General features: G+C 49.6%; 1 protein-coding gene across 1 annotated transcript; it reads left to right on the top strand.

Annotated features, from left to right (window-relative positions):
* Positions 1–12,922: 12,922 nt before the first annotated feature.
* LOC134564881 (POU domain, class 3, transcription factor 4-like) lies at positions 12,923–15,972 on the top strand. Its single transcript, XM_063424163.1, has one exon. The coding sequence runs from the start codon at positions 13,893–13,895 to the stop codon at positions 14,997–14,999; it is 1,107 nt and encodes a 368-aa protein (XP_063280233.1). The 5' UTR covers positions 12,923–13,892; the 3' UTR covers positions 15,000–15,972.
* The last annotated feature ends 3,940 nt before the right edge of the window (positions 15,973–19,912 follow it).

The following is a 19,912-nucleotide window of genomic DNA, read 5'->3' as shown; positions in this document are numbered from 1 at the left end:
TTATTGTGCTCAGTTTAAAGGGAATTTGCCAAGTGATCCCTGGACTCCTATCTTTAGGCCTGTTGCCAGGACAAATTAATTTCTGTGGAAACCCACTGTGCTTCAGATACCATCTCGGAAATGTAGGATTAATGGAGTCCCTGTACAACATGCTTTGTAGTGCGCTGCTGGGGGAGGGGAGTGGGGCTGCCAAGGCAAAAATCACACAAATAAAGCCCCTGCACTTTCGGAGACTTTGTGGGGACTTCATCTTTTTTTTTGCTCCATGAGCTCACATCAGTAATATTTAAAATAAAGCCCAGTCGTCAAAAGGAAGGGGCAACTTTTAACGAAAAGAGCAGTGAATGGAAAGTCTCAGCTGCCAAAGATGAAGGACCTGAGGTCTAATTATCAATATTTTATACTTTACCTGCTCAAGCCAATCTCATCAGTAGGAAAAACAGGATATTAAAAGAAACCGTCTCCTGTCAATCTTACTAGAAAATAATGACACTCCACACATGATCCTTTGGAAAAGGGGTATTAAAGCTGGATTTCCTACAGGGGTGGGTCATTGCTGTACTAGCTGACATTTGGGGCTGTTTTTAACGAATGTGTATTTCATTGTTGAAAATGTTTGTCTGGTCTTGCAATAAGTAAATGTAAAAAAATTATTTTCCTGGGGAAAAAAAAAGAGTGATTATGTTTCTTAGTGATGGGAGAGGAGAGGAGAGGAGAGGAGAGGAGAGGAGAGGAGAGGAGAGGAGAGGAGAGGAGAGGAGAGGAGAGGAGAGGAGAGGAGAGGAGAGGAGAGGAGAGGAGAGGAGAGGAGAGGAGAGGAGAGGAGAGGAGAGGAGAGGAGAGGACTCCAATGTGTTTTTATCAAGCCTTTCTCATTTTCAGGAGGATGACTCTGCCCATGGTGAGATATCCAGGTTTAATATCAAACATATTGGGATTTCTTGCCCTTATTCTTTTCTCTCCAAAGATAAATCAGTTGATGACATACAGGACAAAGACAGCAGACCCACAGGTTCACATTCCCTGTGGTTTTACATCTCATGAGTCCTCTGCGGAATCAGGGAGTTAAGTTAGCCCAAAGTGGCACAAAACCACCAATGAGATCACAAAATAAAAATAAAAATTAAAAAAAAAAAAAAAGAAAGAGCTACCTCTCCTTTCCAAATGCTAAAGCAAAATCTCACTTTCTATCATGTTCCAATATTACCCTGTTAATAGCAGGGCTAATTTGGCAGCAGAGCATTTTTAGAGCACTCCTAATACCTCCCAAGCCTGGCAGATGCAGAGGCTGCAGCTCCTCTACCGTGACTCTCCAGCTCACAAACACCTCGGCACACGCTGCTTTTCCTTCTTAGGGCATTGCAAAAATCCCTGGCTTCCATGTGACCCCACAGTTTGGAACAGCATTTATGGACAAGGTTCGTTTTGGGAGGTTATTTTATCAGTCTTAAGCTCACTTGCATATGAGAACTGCTTTCGTTTTATTCAATATTCCAAAACAGCCTGTTCTTCCCTAACCAAAACATTTAATCTTGAGAAACTTTTATGTGCTCGTTTTTAACTATTGCAGAAATCCAATTAACTCCATAATTATGAACACAATTACCATGGAGTGTTACATGTGATTTGGTGGTAGCAGTTACATGGCACACACATACACTCGGGTTTGTGATTTCAAAACTTACAGCTGTGATAATAAAAGCCAAAAGTTCCCAAATATCCTTATTCTTTGGATTGCGTGTATAAATGGTTTTTTAAATGTTGTTCATAATTTTTCCCCGTCCATGGCAGCGGGGTTGGAATGAGATGATCTTTAAGGTCTTTTCCAACCCAAACCATTCCAATATTCTATGATTTTGGTGATGAAATGTTTTATTTTAGAAAGCACATTATTTGCAACCAAATAGGCTGGACTGCTGGCTGATTGAAGTCACCCAAACTGTGACAATTCACCTCAAACCTGGCCCCATTAACTTATTCCACTGCAAACTCCCAGCAAGGGCAGTAAATTGAGCCCAGGTGATTTTTTGCATGGAGGGGGAAAGAGAAACTACAATAAATTAGGAAAAAGAAAGGAAAATACATAAATAGGAGGATGGGGAACTCTAAAAAGTCTTCAAAACTTTCCACAGGGGCACTGGCAAGGAGCTCAGTACCCAGCCCAGTGTGGGTGCCCCAGTGGAGGTGGTGGGTCAGGGTCAGGAACAGGAGAAGGATGTGTCCGGCTGTGCCAGGGGCTGCCTGGCAGGAGCCATCCCACAAACCCTCCACAGGTGGCCACGAGCTGGGGCTGGCCACCTGCCAGGCTCAGCCTGATCCCTTCCCTGCCTTGGAAGAGCTAAAACACGCCGGGGTTTCCGCACGCAATGAGGTCCCAGGCAGGGTCAGCAAGGGCTCTGAAGATGTTACATTTTGGGGGCTTTCGGGCTGATGTGGCTGAAAGGAAAGTTTAGGAGGACAGGCGTGGTCTGGCTGTAGTCAGGAAAACAGCAAGTTCAGGATGGGCTCAGGCTGAGTATAGAGATACCTGGGTGATGGTCACCATGCCAAAGTCCCCACTCGCCCGCTGTTGTCCCACAGCTGAGCATCTGTGACACCTCCTGGGCACAGGAATCTGCTGGCTCCTCATGGATCCTCCCTGTTCACACTCTCATCACATCAATTTTGCACGTGCTGCACATCCAGGGCACGTTTATTGCCAAGCAAAACCACCGAGGAGGACATGGATCTTGCAGAGGCTTTGATTATTTCAGACATTACCCAAAATCATTCTGATGTCACCTGTGCAGCCTTTGGTAACACTACACACATCCTCTGCTCCCGTAACCCAGCCTTGCTCCCCAAATTTCAGCACCACCCTGCCCAGTGATGTCAGCTCAAGGTCCAGCCCCACATTCTCCTCTAACCTAATCAAATCCCATTTCTGCTGACACAGCAGTATCTGCAGATGTCCACCTTCACCGATCCCTTCTACAAGAGCTTTGTTCCCACCTACAAGTGCACAGGTGGCAAAGACTCCCTCAAACTGCATCCAGGGTTTCATCAGGAGATGCCCATGGACCCCGAACACACAAGGAATCAACAGTCTTTTACCATATGCACTCAAGTAGTTGAAAATCGGAATTACCCATGTGGCTTCTCTACATAAAAAGTGATCTGCAACCTCCAAATCTGAATTCCAAACATGTTAGTGTGAAACACTCAAAATACAAAATGCAGTTCCAGCTCAGTCCTTGGTGGATGTCAGGCACAGCTGGAAAACTATTGCAGGTGTTATTTTATATGAAAAAAAAAAGTGAAGGGTGTAATAAGAATGGAGGTCAAAGCATTTCCAGACTTGCCAAGGGTTAGATCTCACCAACAGAGTAAAATATTTAAGCTTTAACAGAAAGATATAAATGCAAATATATATAAAATGAAGCATAAAATAGGCTTCTTATAGAAATTCATCCCTCCTAACATGAACAGTACAAATATTTCACATGTCAAACCCACTGTATCTGTACATTTACGCTTGCCTCACTCCTGGCTCTATAACCACACAGAAATGTAATTTAACAGCACTGGTAACAGATTTCCAATCTTGGGGGATGGAACCTTTATCCCAAGGACCTGGTTAATAAATAGCAATAAATGTAAGCAAAAGGAAAAAGGAGGAGACAGCAGCAGAGGGCTCAAGCCCGGCCCAGCTGCCCTTATCCTCAGCCACCCCCTAAAACCACCCCAGATCCATGCCTGCAGATCAAGCTGCCATGTGGCTTTTTTTTTTTCTAAAACATCTCACTCTGCTGTGGAAGAAATTTAGTCCCTATTCCTCTTTCATATTCATATGGAACAAAGCTGTATTAGCATTAAGTTTTAATTTCAGAAACATTCTGACATTTACCGAGAACAGATTCCAGCCCTGGTTTCACACCAGGGGTTTTTTTTTTCCATTATCACTGTTATTACTGGTATTAGTATCACTGTAGAAGTGATTAAAAGGTCCTGGATGTCTCATTAAAATAGTCTGGATCTACCTCCCTCTCCAGTACCAAGATATAATCTGTTGTTTTATAAATGGGAACCATCTTCCTGGAAATTAAATTTGAAGTATTGCCACTTCCTCTTTTCCTTGTGAAATACAGGCACATTTTGCTGTTTAAACTGAATGTAAGAAATATTCTAAATATTTGAAGCAGAAGAAAAAATAGTTATCACTGAATGCTGAGTGCTCCCCAGATCTACTCATAAAATGTGAAAATAATAAAAGAGCAGCCACAAACCAACTCCTCAAAACTCTCAGGGAGGTTGAGGAGAGAGATCCCTCATGGAAGTCAACAGTTTTGGTCCCTACATCTATTTCCAGGTGCTCATTTCAGCACAGGCTTATGATTTTCCAAAAGGGTTGATTTAGCTGCAATTTTGGAAAAATACATTTTTGTTTCCCGAGATAGCCCAGCAGTTTAAGTAAGAATGTTTGTGTCTCTGAGCTCTTTTCCATATCCTCCACTAAACAGGAATTCAAAGAGTCTTAGGCGCAGATTAAATGCTTTCAAAAACCAATTCTAGGCTGGCATAGAAGTCAACCAGTTTGACCCTGTGATTACAGACTAAACACTTCCTTAGGAAGCAAAGTGGAGCAATATTTCATGTTCCAATGATTATTTCAGATAGCACCATTACAAATAAAAATGAGAAACCATAGTGACATTTTAAAAAGTTTATCTAGGTATAATTGCACAAGGAATTAAAAGAGGCCTCATCAGAGGGGTGGGATATTGTAGCATTAAAAACCCCCATTCACAAAAGGGAGTATCCAACAAGCAGCTCATCCAAACTCTAACTGGAACTTCGGATTTCATGAAATTTTGAGAAAAAAGAGAATCACATGGCTCAGTTTCTCCCTGATTTTTTTTTTTTTTTTTTTTTTTAACTTCTGGTATTTTACTTCTGGAACCCTAATCTCAAGACAAAATGGCAAAGAAAGCAGCAGTGAGATATGTACTTAATCTAATGGCTAAGGAGCCTCTTCCAAACTACCTTGGGACTGATACAAAAATAGGCTCCTTCAGTTCCATATTCCTGAGGACAGAGCTCAGATTTAATGCCCAAGCACTCCTGTGCCTTGCAACAGAATTTTTATTTTCCTTCTTACCAGTGTCAATAGCAGGGTAACCCCAGAGCTTTCACAGAAATGTTTGCCTTGGTTCAATCCTCTAAATGTGCTACCCAGTAATTAAATCCAGTTTGTATTTTTAAAGTGCACATGGAGCACTGTTCCACACAGAGCCAAACTGCCTTGCATTTGTCTCCACCATCTCTTGGTTCTGGGAAATCCATAAATTCATTTGTCAAAGGTAAAAATACTCCAGCAAAACTCCTTCTAAATCTTTTGAAATGGTTTGTTCAAACTCTTGACATAGCATTTTGCTCTGAACAAATTTCTAGACAACCCTGTGATTTTCCATCTCAAAATATACTGTTTCCCTGCCATGAAACTGGAACAGAGGGTATGAGAGAAAGGAAATTATTAAGCATTCTAGTGAGGTTTTTTCCAACAAAAACTAAGAAAGAGGTCAATGAATAAGTATGTGCAGGCTGGAACTTAAATCCTCTGGGATGACTGTAGGCTAATTAATAATTAATGCCAGAGACATGGTGTTTGAAATGCAGATGTGATAACTGGAGGCCTGGCAAAGCTGTTCAGAGGAAGCAGATTTGAATGCTATAGGGAATAGGCACTCCCTTGCCGGCTGGCTCTGAAAGCAGACCTGGGTGCAAAGCAGGGCCTATGGTTTAGATTATATTCCCCTCAGCTGTTAATTACCTGAACCTACTTTGAAGCTTTTCTCTTTTTATCCTCTGCATGAAAAGAGATTGGTTCAGCCAAGGGACTTGAAAAAATGATCAAATACATGGAGTAGAGGAGGGGAATAGAACTTCAGATATAAAAAAAAGATAAGGAAGAAAAACACTCAGGGAAACACACAGGAACATATTAGGAAGTGCCCGAGTGTGGCTCGATGTTTCAAGTGAGTAGTGCTGCTCTAAGTTATTTCAGCCATTAAGCAGAACCCCCTCATGTTTTAGGAATAGATTTGTTAAAAGGAATCTCTTGCTGTATGTATAGAGTTTACAGTAATTATTTGATGAAAGTACCATAGGTGATTTCCTATGATATTTTTAATTCAATAAAGTAATTTAAACTTCCTTGTGTTTGGGGCTATTTAATGAGGTGTGCAACATTAGCAGAATCACCAATGAGCTGTTACTACAAGTATTCAGATTTTGCTAAAAAATGCTCATTTTTGTCAAGCAGAGAGACAGGCACAGGTTGGGCTCCTCGCTGCCACTGCAAGGAAAGGGGGCAGGTGCCCTCAGCACCATGGCTCCTTGGGCCTCCAGGGGCACCTAAGGGCAACTGAGCCATTTTCACAGCAAGTGGGGAGTGAGGTGGCCCAGCAGGGCCTGGCACAGGCAGGGGTGGTGAGGCAGGGCTGATGGGGATGAAGGCTCGGGAGGCAGGGCTGATGGGGATGAAGACAAAGAGAGGCAGGGGTGATGAGGCTGAAGACAGAGGGATACAGGGGTGATGGGAATGGAGGCAGCGGTGGGAATGCTAGTGGGGAGGAACAGGTGATGGGGATGAAGATGGGGGAGGCAGGGGCGATGGGGATGAAGGCTGGGGTAATGGGGATGAAGCTGAGGGGAGGCAGGGCTGATGGTGATAAAGATGAGGTGGAGGGTGCTGCCCACATCCCACGGGTGGACAGGAAGTGTTTGGGGTAACACAGAAGTCCCCCATGAGCGCAGGAAAACACCCCGTGACCAAAGGGCGTGTGGGGCACCTCTTGTGACACCGCTGCCCCAGCCAAGGAGCACGCACGGTGGGCGGGGCCGGTCCCTCCAGACCCCCCAGGGCCCCGGTCCCGGTGCGGGCTCCCCGGGCGCTGCCGGTCCCGCTCGCCCAGAGGGGCCGCGGAATCGCCTCTCGCCCTGGGTAGCTTTGCGGAGACAGATCGTTCCCTTTTCAAAGAGACTCCAGAGTCGCTTTTTTTGATGTTCTTACCCGCTCGTGAGAGCCCGCCCGTCCAAAGGCGAAACTTCCCAGCAACTTCACTAAAACCCTTTGAACCAGGCCGGCTGTGTTTAAAAATTAATTCGAAAATGCCCATCTTCAAGGTGCAGGCGTCTCGCATTCACACCTATCACCTTGGCATCACAGCGCAGCTTCTCTTCCTGCTAATGTGGAGGGCCCATCTCGGCCCAAACCAAGAATTTTTATCCATTTTTCTCTTTCCCAGCCCCGTCTTTCACCGTGACGTAAGGAACACGCGGCTGTACTACAGCCTTACACATAGGTGTACACCTGTGTGATGCTCTGGCTCCTTTGAGGGGTAATTCCCGGTGCCGCCGGGTTCTCCGGCCCTGGGATAGTTACCTGCGGCTAAAGCTCCCAGGTGAAGGGGATGAGTCCGTCCCGGGGCCGAAAATGCGTCGATTTCCGCCAAAACGGGTGTGGGAAGCGCCTCTTTGTCCACCTCACGGGCGTGGGGTGGCCCGGGAGAGCCACGCCGGGGGGGTGGGGGAGGGGCTTTTAATGGAATCACAACAGCCACACGGTTCCCTATTAGGTCCTGCTAATCTTCTAGGTGAAGGCTGTGAAGTGAATGTGAGGAAGCATTAAAAGGGAATTGAATTTGCATTCCTTATGCTACAGGCACATGTTTACTTGACCTTTAAAACAGAATTAAAGCTGTATCATCATCAGCTGTAGGCAATTCACATTACTAAGGCAATCAAATCAGAAGGCTAAACTAACTATAAAACATAAATTAAACTGATAATCATCCTAATTCACTAGGTTTACTTGCAATTTACTTATCCGTTACTAGTAATTTCTAAACAGTTTGGAGAAGAGGCAAATAGGAAATACTCGGATGTGGCACTTCAAGAACGTGTTGTCCGAGGGGGAGAGCCAGCTCTCCCGGAGTTCTCCATCAGGGAGTGCGGGGATAACACGGAGCCCTAGAGCTCCACCAAGGGACTGCAAACTGATACCTGCATGGCTAAACCCCAGCTCTGTGGGTTGGCTCAAGCGCCCCCGGACTCCTTTACTCTCTGGAGGACCCTCAGAGACGCCGTTGATTTTCTAAAATATTAAATAACGCAATATCCAATACAGCTCGCGTTGCACTGCTGCCTTCTGCCTCCTCCCCCATCCCCAGAGGGACACTTTCCAATGTCTGAAGCACGGTAAAAAAAAAAAAAAAAAAACCACAAAAATCGATACCGCCGGTGATTTCATTAAAAGTTTGCCGAGCGCCTTTCCCCGTCTCCGGCGCTCCCGGGCGGGGCGGGGCGGGGCGGGGCGGGGCGGGGCGGGGCGGGGCGGGGCGGGCCCCGGGCAGCCCCCACTTTGATTTATTACCATTTATTTCTCACAGCCGAGGGCTGTCTCCCCTGCTGTGATGGCGACTCTCCCGTGTGCGCTGCCCCGTGCCCCGGGGCCCGCGGTAATTTATCGCCTGCCTGCCTCACCCTGAACTTCTCCCCCGCAGCCCCCGGGAGGCCCGCCACGGGCAGGGCACGGAGGGGAAGGGATGCTGCAGCCTCCAGAGCCTCTCACCGGGAGTCTGCTGGGAGAGGGGGAGAGAAAAAAAGTTGCCAGGAGGTGCCAGGGAACCGCACACGCTGGGGATGGAGCGCATGGAGCTTTTGCAAGCTGCTGTTTGGGTTCTTTTGGGGAGGCTCACGGAGGGCTCCCGGTCCCGGCCACGCGTGACCTAACGACACCCAGCTTGCCTCACCATCACCATCTTGTACTGCCCAAGCTCGATTCACAAAGGAAACATCTTTTAGCAACACAGCCTGGCCTGAAAGTTCCTTTTTAAAAAAGCTTTGGTTGGCGCGATCTGAAGGAAGCAGGGAGCAAACTTTCCACCGAGCCGTAAACACACGAAAGTCTATGAGAAAACCAAGAATTAGCAGCAGCATCTACGTATTTATGAACGTAAATCTAGGGATGACGAGGCGCTTCAAAATGCAGGAGGCGTTTCAATCCCTCTGCACAATCAGGAGCATCGCTGGATGCTTTGCACGCTGACTGCTAGAGCTGGAAAAGCATATAGTTAAATAAATAATAAATAAGTAAATGAAAGGAAAAACACAACACATGAACCCAAACCCCACATGGAAAATTGCTCAGTAAGCTACCAAACAGCAACGCAGGTATTTGTCATCCAAGGAACAGAGCGATTTGTCTTCAGTATCTCATTAGTCAACAGAGGTTAACTAGCGAGCCAGTTAGTGTGTGTTCAAATCCAACCCATTCTCCTTTAAATATGTCTGAGCAGAAATCTGTCCGTTCGGGAATTTTATTTGGATTATTTCTAAAGCACAGGCGGGATGGCCTCTGGGGTGGCGGGAGCTGGGGGTGCCCATCTCTAACCGCATCCTCCCGTTTGCTGGGAGAAGCTTCACAGGAAAAAAAAAAAAAAAAAAAAAAGAACAACAACAACAAAACACAAGCAACAACTAAAAAAACACGGGATATCGGTTCGGGATGAAACCAGCGCGTTCTTGTCATCACGCCTGTTTGAATGGCACGGTGAGGAAAGTGCCTACGTAAAAGGGAAGGGATCGGCATTGTTGTGGGGTCTATTAAGTCCTGCCGTGACCTCAGGAGCTGCCACGCACCGCCCGAGCAGGAGACGGGAGCGGGGCCGCAGCCTCTTCCCCGCTGCCTCTCCTCATCCACACTTCCCCACTAGACACAACAAAACCCAGCTCGTGGATTTCATACACAGCGAGACTGGTCCCGCAGCAAAAATGTGCACTTTGGAGAGACTTCCCGGAATATTTATGGGTTTTTTCTTTATGCTCCATCAACCAAATGTTCGAGACAAGGGCTAAAACCGACCCAGCTCAAAAATAACAGTGACCTGAACATGACGGGGTAGTGCACGAATGAACGACATTTTTTTTTTCCCATAGCAAGTACATTTTTTCAAACATCACCAACGTGGAAGAAAAGATATTAATGATAATAATAAAAATAACAATAACAGGCGATTCGAGCAGAGGAGCAAGGAGTCGCTCAAACCGCTTCGGAAATCGCAGCAGTTGGAATACGAATACTATTTACCTTGTGATTTTTTCCTGCCCGGGATTTGCTTTATTGTCCCTCCCCGGACCAGCCCAGCCGCAGCCACGCTCCCTCCGTGCCGGGCTCTTTGCTGCCGGGTTGGTGCTGGGAGAGATTCGGGGTGGGGGGGGGGAGGGGCTGCATTCATTCTTACATTAGGAGTAGTTTAATTTGCAATCTGTCAGTCCATCTCCTGGCTGTGCCTCGGAGATGGCAGTGTGGCTCTCTCCCTCCTCTCTCCCTGCACAGCATTTACTCACGTTCAAGAGCAGCCAACAGAGACAAAAAACAAAAAACAAAAAAAAAAAAAAAAAGGGAACTAATTAAGCTTGTGTCGGTATTGACTCATTTCTGCTAATACTCTGTAAATTCCTTTTTTTGCTTCTAAGCTTCCCCCACGCTGGTTAGGTATTCCCAAAGCCTCTCCGGAGCTCCAGGAGCCGCCGCTTTCTCAGCACTGAGGGGCGGCTGGGCTTCAGCAGGAGCCCCAGCTCCTGGATGTACACAATGCAAACCTTAACTCCTGGCTCCAGAAACGGTTAAATTGCCCTTTCCCAGCCCCCATCCCCGTTATGATTGACTCTGTTTTCAAATTTGCACTTGTTCCCACCAAGCGCAATCTAACTCGTCCTGTCTCTAAAGTGAACTTGTGTTGAAGGTGAAGTTTTCAATACAGAGGTCACGACACCGAAGCACAGCTTACCGCTCCGAGCTTCATGCTGTATTAAACACAATCAAAATGAACCCCTTTTAGATCTTTTTTTTTTTTTCTCTCTCCTTCCCCTCCCGCGGGTGAACAATGAGAGGATGGAAAAAAACCCTCTTTACTATAATAAAATCAGCTCTGTCACGATAATAAACGCGTTGGTGGGTTCAGGTCCCAACCTCCAGCCCGGGAACACAAGAGCATCCCGAGCGGAGCTCTTAAAGGGGAACGTGTGGGGATGAAGGGGGGAGAGCCAACCCTGCCCCACGCGTGGGTGACACCGCCGCTGCCACCGAGCCGGCGACGGCTGAGCCACGCAGCCAGGTGACCTCAGAAAGCCCCGGTTCCGCCTGTGCCAGGGGGACTCGACACAATCCCAGGTCCTGCACTTCAAAGCGGGGCGTTCTCCATAGCGACTTCTCGCTGCCCCAGGACGGTGGCTGCCTCCAGCTATTGTGCGAGCTTTTTCACGCCAAAGATTTAGCAGAAAAAATATATATTAAAGCGAGTTATTTGCTGAGGAAACGCGGGTTCCTCTGGGGCGGGGACACCCAGTGCCAAAGGGCTCAAGCGCACAGTCCGAACCCAAAAACATTTTTTTATTTTTTTGAATAATAATAATAAAAAACTTTAATGGGTTTCGGTCTATGAAAAATAAGTTACAAAATCTTGCTACAGTAGCTTTGCATGTACTTTATCTCCCATGTCCAGACGGGGTCGGCTATTGAATAAGGCTCTTTTATTCTGCATGGGGCAGAGGATTTGTGGCCATGGTCCCCCTTTTATTCCTCTCTCTATGGAAACCCAGATCATGGGGAGAAATATGCGAGGTTGAATAAAGAAAAGCAGCAGAAAGGACCGCTTGAGAGCGGCATCTGTTACACTTGGGAAGTTAGACTGACAGGAAAGAGCTAAAGAAACCCTCTCCAGCAGATTAGTTAGAACAGCAAGATTTAACTATATGCAGATAAAAACACTATAAAATCCACCATACTCTACTATAGGCGAGGTGAGAGCCGCCTCGGCAGGAGCAGAGCCGGGTTCTGCCTTAGCTCCATTTGCAGCAAAGATTAAAATGGGACGTTCGGGGTTTTATTTCCCTGCCAGAGACTCTACCTTAATTAAACGGCAGATCTGAACATCTAATTTCACGGGCAATGGGATTTGAAAAAATGTTTCGGAAGTTAAAGTGCGAATTAATTTTAAATAATTTAGTTACGTTTTTATACAGTGCGGATTTGATGTTGGGAGGGGGGGAGGGTTAGTGGGGTTTTTTCTTTTTTTTTTTTTCCCGCGGGCTGCGGTGATGTTTATTTCGAGGAGCTTGTGAAGGCGGAGAGTGGAAAAAAAAAAAAAAAAAAAAGAAGGGGGGGAAAGAAAAAAAAGGAAAGGGGAAAAAATAAAAAGGAAAGGCTAAAAAAACAACGAGGAAGAGGCTGTTGCTATAACACCTTCCCTGCCCTCCCCGCGCTCGGGCGGGCTCGGCCGCGGAGCTGGGCGCCCCGCACCGCCCGCACAGCCCCGCGCCGGGACCGCGGCTCCAGCGGGGACATTCCCATCTCCCGACCCTCCCGCTGACCCCTACCGCCGCCCCTCTACCTGCAAACTTTTTTTTTTTTTTTTTTTTTTTTTTTTTTTTTTTTACTTTTCCTTACTTTTGATTTATTTTCCGAGTCGCCCCACCCTCCCTCCCCGCACCCCCGAGGGTGCGCAGCGCAGCGCTCGCCCGGAGGGGACCCGCAGAGTCCCCGATATATCGCGGTTTGTCCCAGCCCGCTCTGCTCCTCACCACCCAGCCCTGCCTTTACCCCTCTCACACGCTGCCCAGGCGAGAAATTATTGTGATTATTATTATTATTATAATGAGGAAAGCGATGGGACCCGGCTCCGAAGGAACCAGAGGAGCGCTCACCTTATTTAGATCTATTTTCTCATTTTCTTCAGATCTGTCTTCTTAGAGAAACTAATGCCTTAATGACTTTCTGGTAGCTGCAAGCCTTCTTTTATTTCTGCTAAATATATGAAAATGTATGCAAATTTAAATCAAGCTTAACCTAGGAGCTCTTGCAATATATTTAATGGAATTTCAAACCAATAAGGGGACTCTGATGCAGTCTTCTAGAAGTGCAAATATAATTACGCAGTTCAGTTATGTCCCAAACGATGCAGGGAAAGGTCATTTTGGAACTCGGGAGCGGGTCGGGAGTCCCGGGACTGCGCCTCCGCCCGCCCCGCCGGGGCTGCGCGGGTGCGGAGCTCTGCCCGCTGGGCCCGAGCGAGCCGGGGGGCTCAGCGCTCCCCCCGCTCCTCCCGCGGGGGGGTCCTGGAGACCGCACACGCCTTTCCCCCCATTCTTTTCCTTTTTCTCACTTTTTTTTTTCTCCTTTTTTCCCGGTTTTGCCCTGCAGCCCGCCCGCCAGGCGCGCACCGGCGGCGCACCGCGCCGGCGCTGCGAACTTTGAGGAGCATCCACCGGGATTTACCGGCGGCGAGGCTGGGAAGCTCCTTTTTTTTTATTATTTGGGGCTTTTCTCAGGTTTTTTTCCTGCCGACGAGCGCGGCGGCGCCGCACGGCACGGGGCAGGCAGGGACGCGCGGCTCGGAGCAGCCGCACCGGGGGAGGAATGGAGCGGGCGCCGCGCAGCCGGAGCGCGCCCGGGCCGCCGGGGTGGTCCCGCGGGGCTGCCGCCGGGGCGCTGCCGTTTAACCTCTGCCCGCCGCTAATTGCTCCCCATTTAAGCCATGTCTCCCCCCACTCGGACCCCACCGCTCCCCGCCCGGCGCGGAAGTTAAATGGCGGGGCCGCCTCGCGCCCGGCCCTCGGTGCCGGCGGAGTGATTCACTTCCTGCCTCGCGCCCGCGCGGCCCCGCCTCACAAGGGCCCGCCCCGCCCCCTCGCCGCGTCCATTGGTCGGTTCGGCCGGCGGCGCACTCCTATTGGCCGGTGTGCGGGTGCCAGTCGTGGCGCGGCCGCTGCCGGGCCACCGTGCCGGTGGATGTCAAAGGCTGGCGCGGCGGCGGTGGCGGCACAGTATAACTCGTGGGGCTGCCGTGGCCATGGCCACAGCCGCCTCCAACCCCTACGGCTTGCTGGGCGCCGGCGCGCTCACCCACGCCGAGGGCGCGGGCATGCAGCAGGGCAGCCCGTTCCGCAGCGCGCAGAAGCTGCTGCAGAGCGAGTACCTGCAGGGCGTCCCCGGCAATGGGCACCCGCTCGGGCATCACTGGGTGACCAGCCTGAGCGACGGCACGCCCTGGCCCGCGGCGCTGGCGAGCGGCCCGCTGGAGCGGCCCGACGTGAAGCCGGGCCGCGAGGACCTGCAGCTGGGCGCCATCGTCCACAACCGCTCGCCCCACGTCTCCCACCACTCGCCCCACGCTAACCACTCCAGCGCCTGGGGCGCCAGCCCGGCGCACAACGCCTCGCTGGCCGTCCCTCCTGCCGCTGCCGCCGGGCAGCCCCTGAGCGTGTACTCGCAGGGCGGGTTCGCGGTGGGCGGCATGCTGGAGCACGGCGGGCTCACCCCGCCGCCCGCCGCCGCCGCCGGTCAGGGCTTGCACCCGGGACTGCGCGGCGAGGCCGGCGGCGAGCACGGAGAGCTGGGCGGCCACCACTGCCAGGACCACTCGGACGAGGAGACGCCGACCTCGGACGAGCTGGAGCAGTTCGCCAAGCAGTTCAAGCAGCGGCGCATCAAGCTGGGCTTCACGCAGGCCGACGTGGGGCTGGCGCTGGGCACCCTGTACGGCAACGTCTTCTCGCAGACCACCATCTGCCGCTTCGAGGCTCTGCAGCTGAGCTTCAAGAACATGTGCAAGCTGAAGCCGCTGCTGAACAAGTGGCTGGAGGAAGCCGACTCCTCCACTGGCAGCCCCACGAGCATCGACAAGATCGCGTCGCAGGGGAGGAAGAGGAAGAAGAGGACCTCCATCGAGGTGAGTGTCAAGGGCGTGCTGGAGACGCACTTCCTCAAGTGCCCCAAGCCGGCCGCCCAGGAGATCTCCTCGCTGGCGGACAGCCTGCAGCTGGAGAAGGAGGTGGTGCGGGTCTGGTTCTGCAACCGGCGGCAGAAGGAGAAGCGCATGACCCCTCCGGGCGAGCAGCCGCAGCACGACGTGTACTCGCACGGCGTGAAAACGGACACGGCCTGCCACGACCTCTGACCGCGGGCTGCGGCAACGGGACTGCTCGGCCGCGGGACTGCCCGCTGGGCTTTAACTTATGGTTTCGGGAGACGCGGCCAGGGGTCCCCGCCCGCCGCCGACTCGGCAATATTTTTTTTCCTCTCTCCGACCTTTCCGCTGATCACACACGGTGTTGGCTCGCAGACAAGGTTTGTTTTCGGTTCTCCGCTAGGACGAAGGAAAAAAACCAAAAAAAGACACAAAAAACCCCACCCCCACCGCAGAGCAAAACCCAAACAAAAAAGAAGGAAAAAAAAAAAACACCCACAAACAGGAAAAAAAGGGAAAACCCATGGAAAAATAGAAAATTAAAAAAAACCAAACCAAACCAAAACAAAAAAAAAAACCCGACAGAAAAGGAAAAAAGGAAAGACGAAAGACAGATGTGTGCCTATGAATAAACTTCCAGCGCCGTGGTTATATCAGCTGTATTTCAGGTGAATCTGTTTTACAATAGACTAGTTTTGCATTTTTAAAGACTTATATAGCGTTTTTAAATGTCTGAGGTGTTTTACTACAAACTGTACACAATATTTGTGACCTAATTTGTATCGAATTGAGCAGTCCAAACATTTTTCCCTTCCCCAAGCACTGGCAATGTCACCCAGTGGGGCCGGGCGGCCGCGGTCCGTCCTCACCTGCCCCCGAGGAGATGGGGTTCCCTCCGCGCCCGCGGAGCCCCGCACCGATGTGAAGAGCAGGCTTATTTATTGCAGCTTTTTTCTTCCTTTTCAAGAACTTTCCAACACCGTAAAACGGTCGGGTCACAAGCCTGACCTCCCCCCTTCTTCTCTCAAGGGAAATATATATAAAAATAATTATTTCTTCGAGATTTACCCGAAATTAAGCATCACAACCAAACCCGTGGCATTTGCCAGTCTTTTTCTTTCCGAAGTTCAGTTGGACTTTTTGATCAGCGCCAGACTGAGAGGTCTGTAGTAAAACACCTTTATCCTTCTGCGCTTTTGCTTCGGAAATCGGTTTCTCTGTATTTTGTTTCGATAGTGAAGAGGAATGAGGTGTCGGGGGAGAGGGAGGGAAGGAAACAGAAAACGTCCACATTTGGTTCACGCTGAGCTTTTTTCCGCGTCGCAGGGAGATGCTGGATTTGTGGAAAAGCTTTTCGGGGGGGAGGGGGGGGGGGGAGGGGGAGGGGAGAAAAAAGAAAAAACTAATCACCGACACAACAAAACAGGGAGGAAAAAAAACCTCACAACAACCCTCAACCACCAAAACAAAGTCACTAAAACGTTAACGCCAGGAGCCGTTTGTCGGGCGCAGGGAAGTGCCGAGCTGCACCCGCCCCCTCTCCCCCCTGTCCCTCCCAGCCCGTGGCTGTGTTGCCCCCAAGGTCTGGGGGTGCGGTGGCCACGCACCCACTCGCGAGGGGTCCGTGTGTCTGTCTCTGTGTGTGTGTGCGCGCGCGTACCCCTGAGCCCCGCGCTGCTCCTGCAGCCCCGGGGCCGCCGGGCAGGGCCGGGCTCCCTCCCCCCCCTCCCGGGCCTGCACCCACGGCCCCCCGAGGGCCGGGCCGGTCCCCCCTCCGCAGCTCCCGCACAGCATCCCCCCCCCTCCTCCTTTCCTCTCCCCCTCCCTCCTCCAGATTTTTTCCTTTCGACATTTATATTTTTCGAGTATTTTTTCAGTAAGCCCTATTTAAAAAAAAAGAAAAAATTAAGAGAGAAAAAAAAAAACCTCGACACTGAGGACTTGCCTATTTCTGCCAACTTTATAACTGTACAGTTTTGTATATTAAACGTTTTTTGGAAGTTATTAATTTAAAGAAAGATCATTTAGTTTATTCATTTAGTAACTGATGTATAATAAACGCTATTTTCATTAAAGGTTGCTTTTTTCAACTATTTTATCCAAAATTGCCTATTGCAGTTTGCAACAATTATTTATTTTCAATAAATTCCGCATTATGTTAAAAAAAAAGAAAAAAGTTTCAGAAAGAAACAACAACAACAAAAAGCCTAAATGGATGTCGGATAAAAATAATAATGAAACACACGAGTGGCTGTAACGTTTGGTTGTCGACCAGTTTTAGTCAAGGGGTTTATATTGACGCAATATTTTATTGTTGTAAAAGGAAAAAAATTAAAAAAGGTTTAAATAAACATTTTTATGAAAGAAAAGCAAAATAGCCGGGAAACTGCGGGTGCGTGGTTTGTGCGCTGGCCGAGCCGAGGTGCGGGGGCTCCTCCGGCCCCCCAGCCCCATGCACGGCCGGAGGAACTCGAGGGGCCGATCTCGGCAGTGCCACTGACACCTGCCAAGGCTTTGCGATGGAAGAAAAGCGCTTTTGGGGTGGAAAAAGGGGTCCATGCGGCTTTTGCGGGGCTGGGCAGCGTGTGTCCATCGCTAGAGCCGCGTGTCGGTGCGTTCTGTATCAATATTTGTGCGGGTCCCGGGGATGCCGCGGGTCCCGGCCCCAGGGAGCGGCAGCGAGCGGGGCACTGGGCAAGTTTTTTTTGTTTCGCCCGTCCCCCCGCCCACCCTGTCGGGGCTGCGGCCGCCGGCAGCGGAGGGGCCGCAGCGCTGAGCCCCGTCCCCGCCCCGGGCGGCGTGCGGGGGGAACAATGACAATCACATCGAACGGCGTGGAGCGGGGCAGCTCCGGCCCCGGCAGCCGAGTGGGTGCTGGGGGAGGCAGGGAAGCAGCAAAAACTTCAAGGGATCGCCAGCGAAACGGCCTTTTATTTTTTTTCTTTTCTTCTCCCCCTTTCTGAAGCCAAACCTCGGAGAAAACAGTACCCAACCCTTCTGCCAGCAGTGTAGGGGGGAGGGAAAATTACCTTTAGGAATCTTGATAAGCGGCCCGGGGCGGGGAGCGAGCTCTCATCTTCAATAAGCAGCAGCAGCAGCAGCAGCAGCACACGAGTGGACAGGCGCCTTCCCATTGCACCGCCAGCACACCTGTACCTGGGAGCGAAAGGGATTTGGAATGTGAACAGTGGACGATGCATTGTTTCTGAACCATAAAACTGATTTATTTCACTGGTAAATCTCTGTGAGCTGCAGCCCCACGGCCTTGAGGGCAGGGGGCCTGTGACCGCCTCTGCGCCGAGCAGCGGAGCCTGGGTGGCTCCGCAGCAGGACCACGACCTCCAGCTCTCTCCAAAAGGATTACAGCAGCGGCAGAAGGAAATGTAACCCCCAAAAGCCCGTTCTTTCAGTCAGCTCCAGGAACAGGATGAATGTGGCGTGGGGACCAAAGCAGAAGTAGCCGCGGTTTGTAAACAGCCCCAGCTGAGGGCATGGAGGAAAAGTTCCAGGTTAAAACCAGCCCTGCGTGCTCATGGTGGCTCTGAACGTGCAGGGCCCAGAGGCAAAGCTCTTAAAGGCAGCCTTGGTTTGGAGGAGGGACAGAAGACGTTTCACTGAAATTAGCTTGTTTTAGAGCCCTTAGGCTGCTCTGTAAATACAACCACAGTGAGGGCTGGGTTGTCTTATTTTAAAACAAATTAGGTTGAGACAAAAGAGATGCAATGAAAGACGAAATCAAGTAAGTTTATAAACAGAAGCACTTCAAAGGCTTCTGGAAAGCTGGAGAAAATAGGAGAATTTCGTTTAAAGAAAAGAAAATCTCTGCTGGTTATTGCCCATCGATTTCAGTGTTCCTGCGAGCAAAGAAAAGAAAATTCTTTTGTGCCACCTAATGTTAAAATGTTAAGTACAGATCACTGTTGTCTTCTTCGCTGCCCATCATCCATGGTAAGTGTGGGGAAGCCTCAGGGTGCTGAGCCCTTCAGGGTGGAACTCAGCATCCCAAAGTCCCACCAAACCAAGGGCAAGGGAGAGAGAAACTTCAGCTTCACAATTACCTTCTGAATTTAGGGATTCTTTTAAAAAAAGGAACTCAGGAGGGGGTGGAGAGAAGCAGGGGGTAGAATCATAAGAATGAGGGACTCCAAATTTGGGCTTTGTTATAAAAAAGTAGCTGCAGAACGAGCACATCCAGGGTTTATGTAAGCTGCCCACCCCCAAGCTCCATCTCAGCAGCCTCTAGGCTTGGGGGAGCTTTTCCCACTGCTCTCCTCAAGAAGCCAAGTGGCCTGGCCTTTGCACACCCATGTCTCCCAGCTGGAAGAATTTTGGTGTGTACTTAGCACCCATTCACATTAATTTAGTATGTAAATATCTCACACAATCCTTTAAAGAAAGGGCTGAAATTAAGTGTTTCTCCGATTACAATAAATTGCACTGTTTTGTGATTTTAATTGTGGAAAATAAGGTTATTTAATTCATGTTCTATAAATAATTATAGACTAAAAACTGTAATATATTGTATAAAGGTATGTGTGTCTGCTCAACCCGCACGTTTCACGGACTTCTGTAAAGCACCTCTCCTGATCTCCCTGGTCCAAAAATAGAAGGTGAGGACACGAAGCACTGATGAGACAATGAGTACCGATCAACCTACCCTTGCATACGTGCAGCGAAAATTACCTCAACAGCCAGGACTTACACCAGTCGAATGCTACGTGCAGAAGGGTCATCACACACTTCTACAGCTCAAAGCAGGGACTTACACTGATCGGGTGCTACGTGCAGAGGAATCATCACACATTTCTACGACGGTTAAATTACTCAAAGCAAAGACTAACTCTAGACATTAGCATTTGAATAGACCAGGGGGCTCTTTCAGGATTTAGTATAAACAAACTTAATGGCCAGTGCTTAGTGGAAACAATGGGAGAAGTGCTGCCGAAGGTGAAATGGAGGGTATTTAAGTTAAGCCTCTAGGCGGGCGAAGGCGTGAACCCAGCTAGAGACTCAGACTGCCAGGGTCCATGTCTCTGAGTCACCCTTAGCTTATTTTTTCCCGGGAGAAATTCTGTCAAGTAAGTGTCGCTGTTCGTGGGGTTTTGTTTTTTTATTGCTTAAAA

This window comes from Prinia subflava (genome assembly GCF_021018805.1).
Source record: "Prinia subflava isolate CZ2003 ecotype Zambia chromosome W unlocalized genomic scaffold, Cam_Psub_1.2 scaffold_22_NEW, whole genome shotgun sequence".
Taxonomy (NCBI): Eukaryota; Metazoa; Chordata; class Aves; order Passeriformes; family Cisticolidae; genus Prinia; species Prinia subflava.
The sequence above is the reverse complement of the archived record's forward strand: the minus strand, read 5'-3'. Positions and strand labels throughout refer to the sequence as shown.

Excerpts from the sequence above, each read along its gene's own strand:
- LOC134564881 (XM_063424163.1), top strand. The coding sequence starts at position 13,893 with ATGGCCACAGCCGCCTCCAACCCCTACGGCTTGCTGGGCGCCGGCGCG.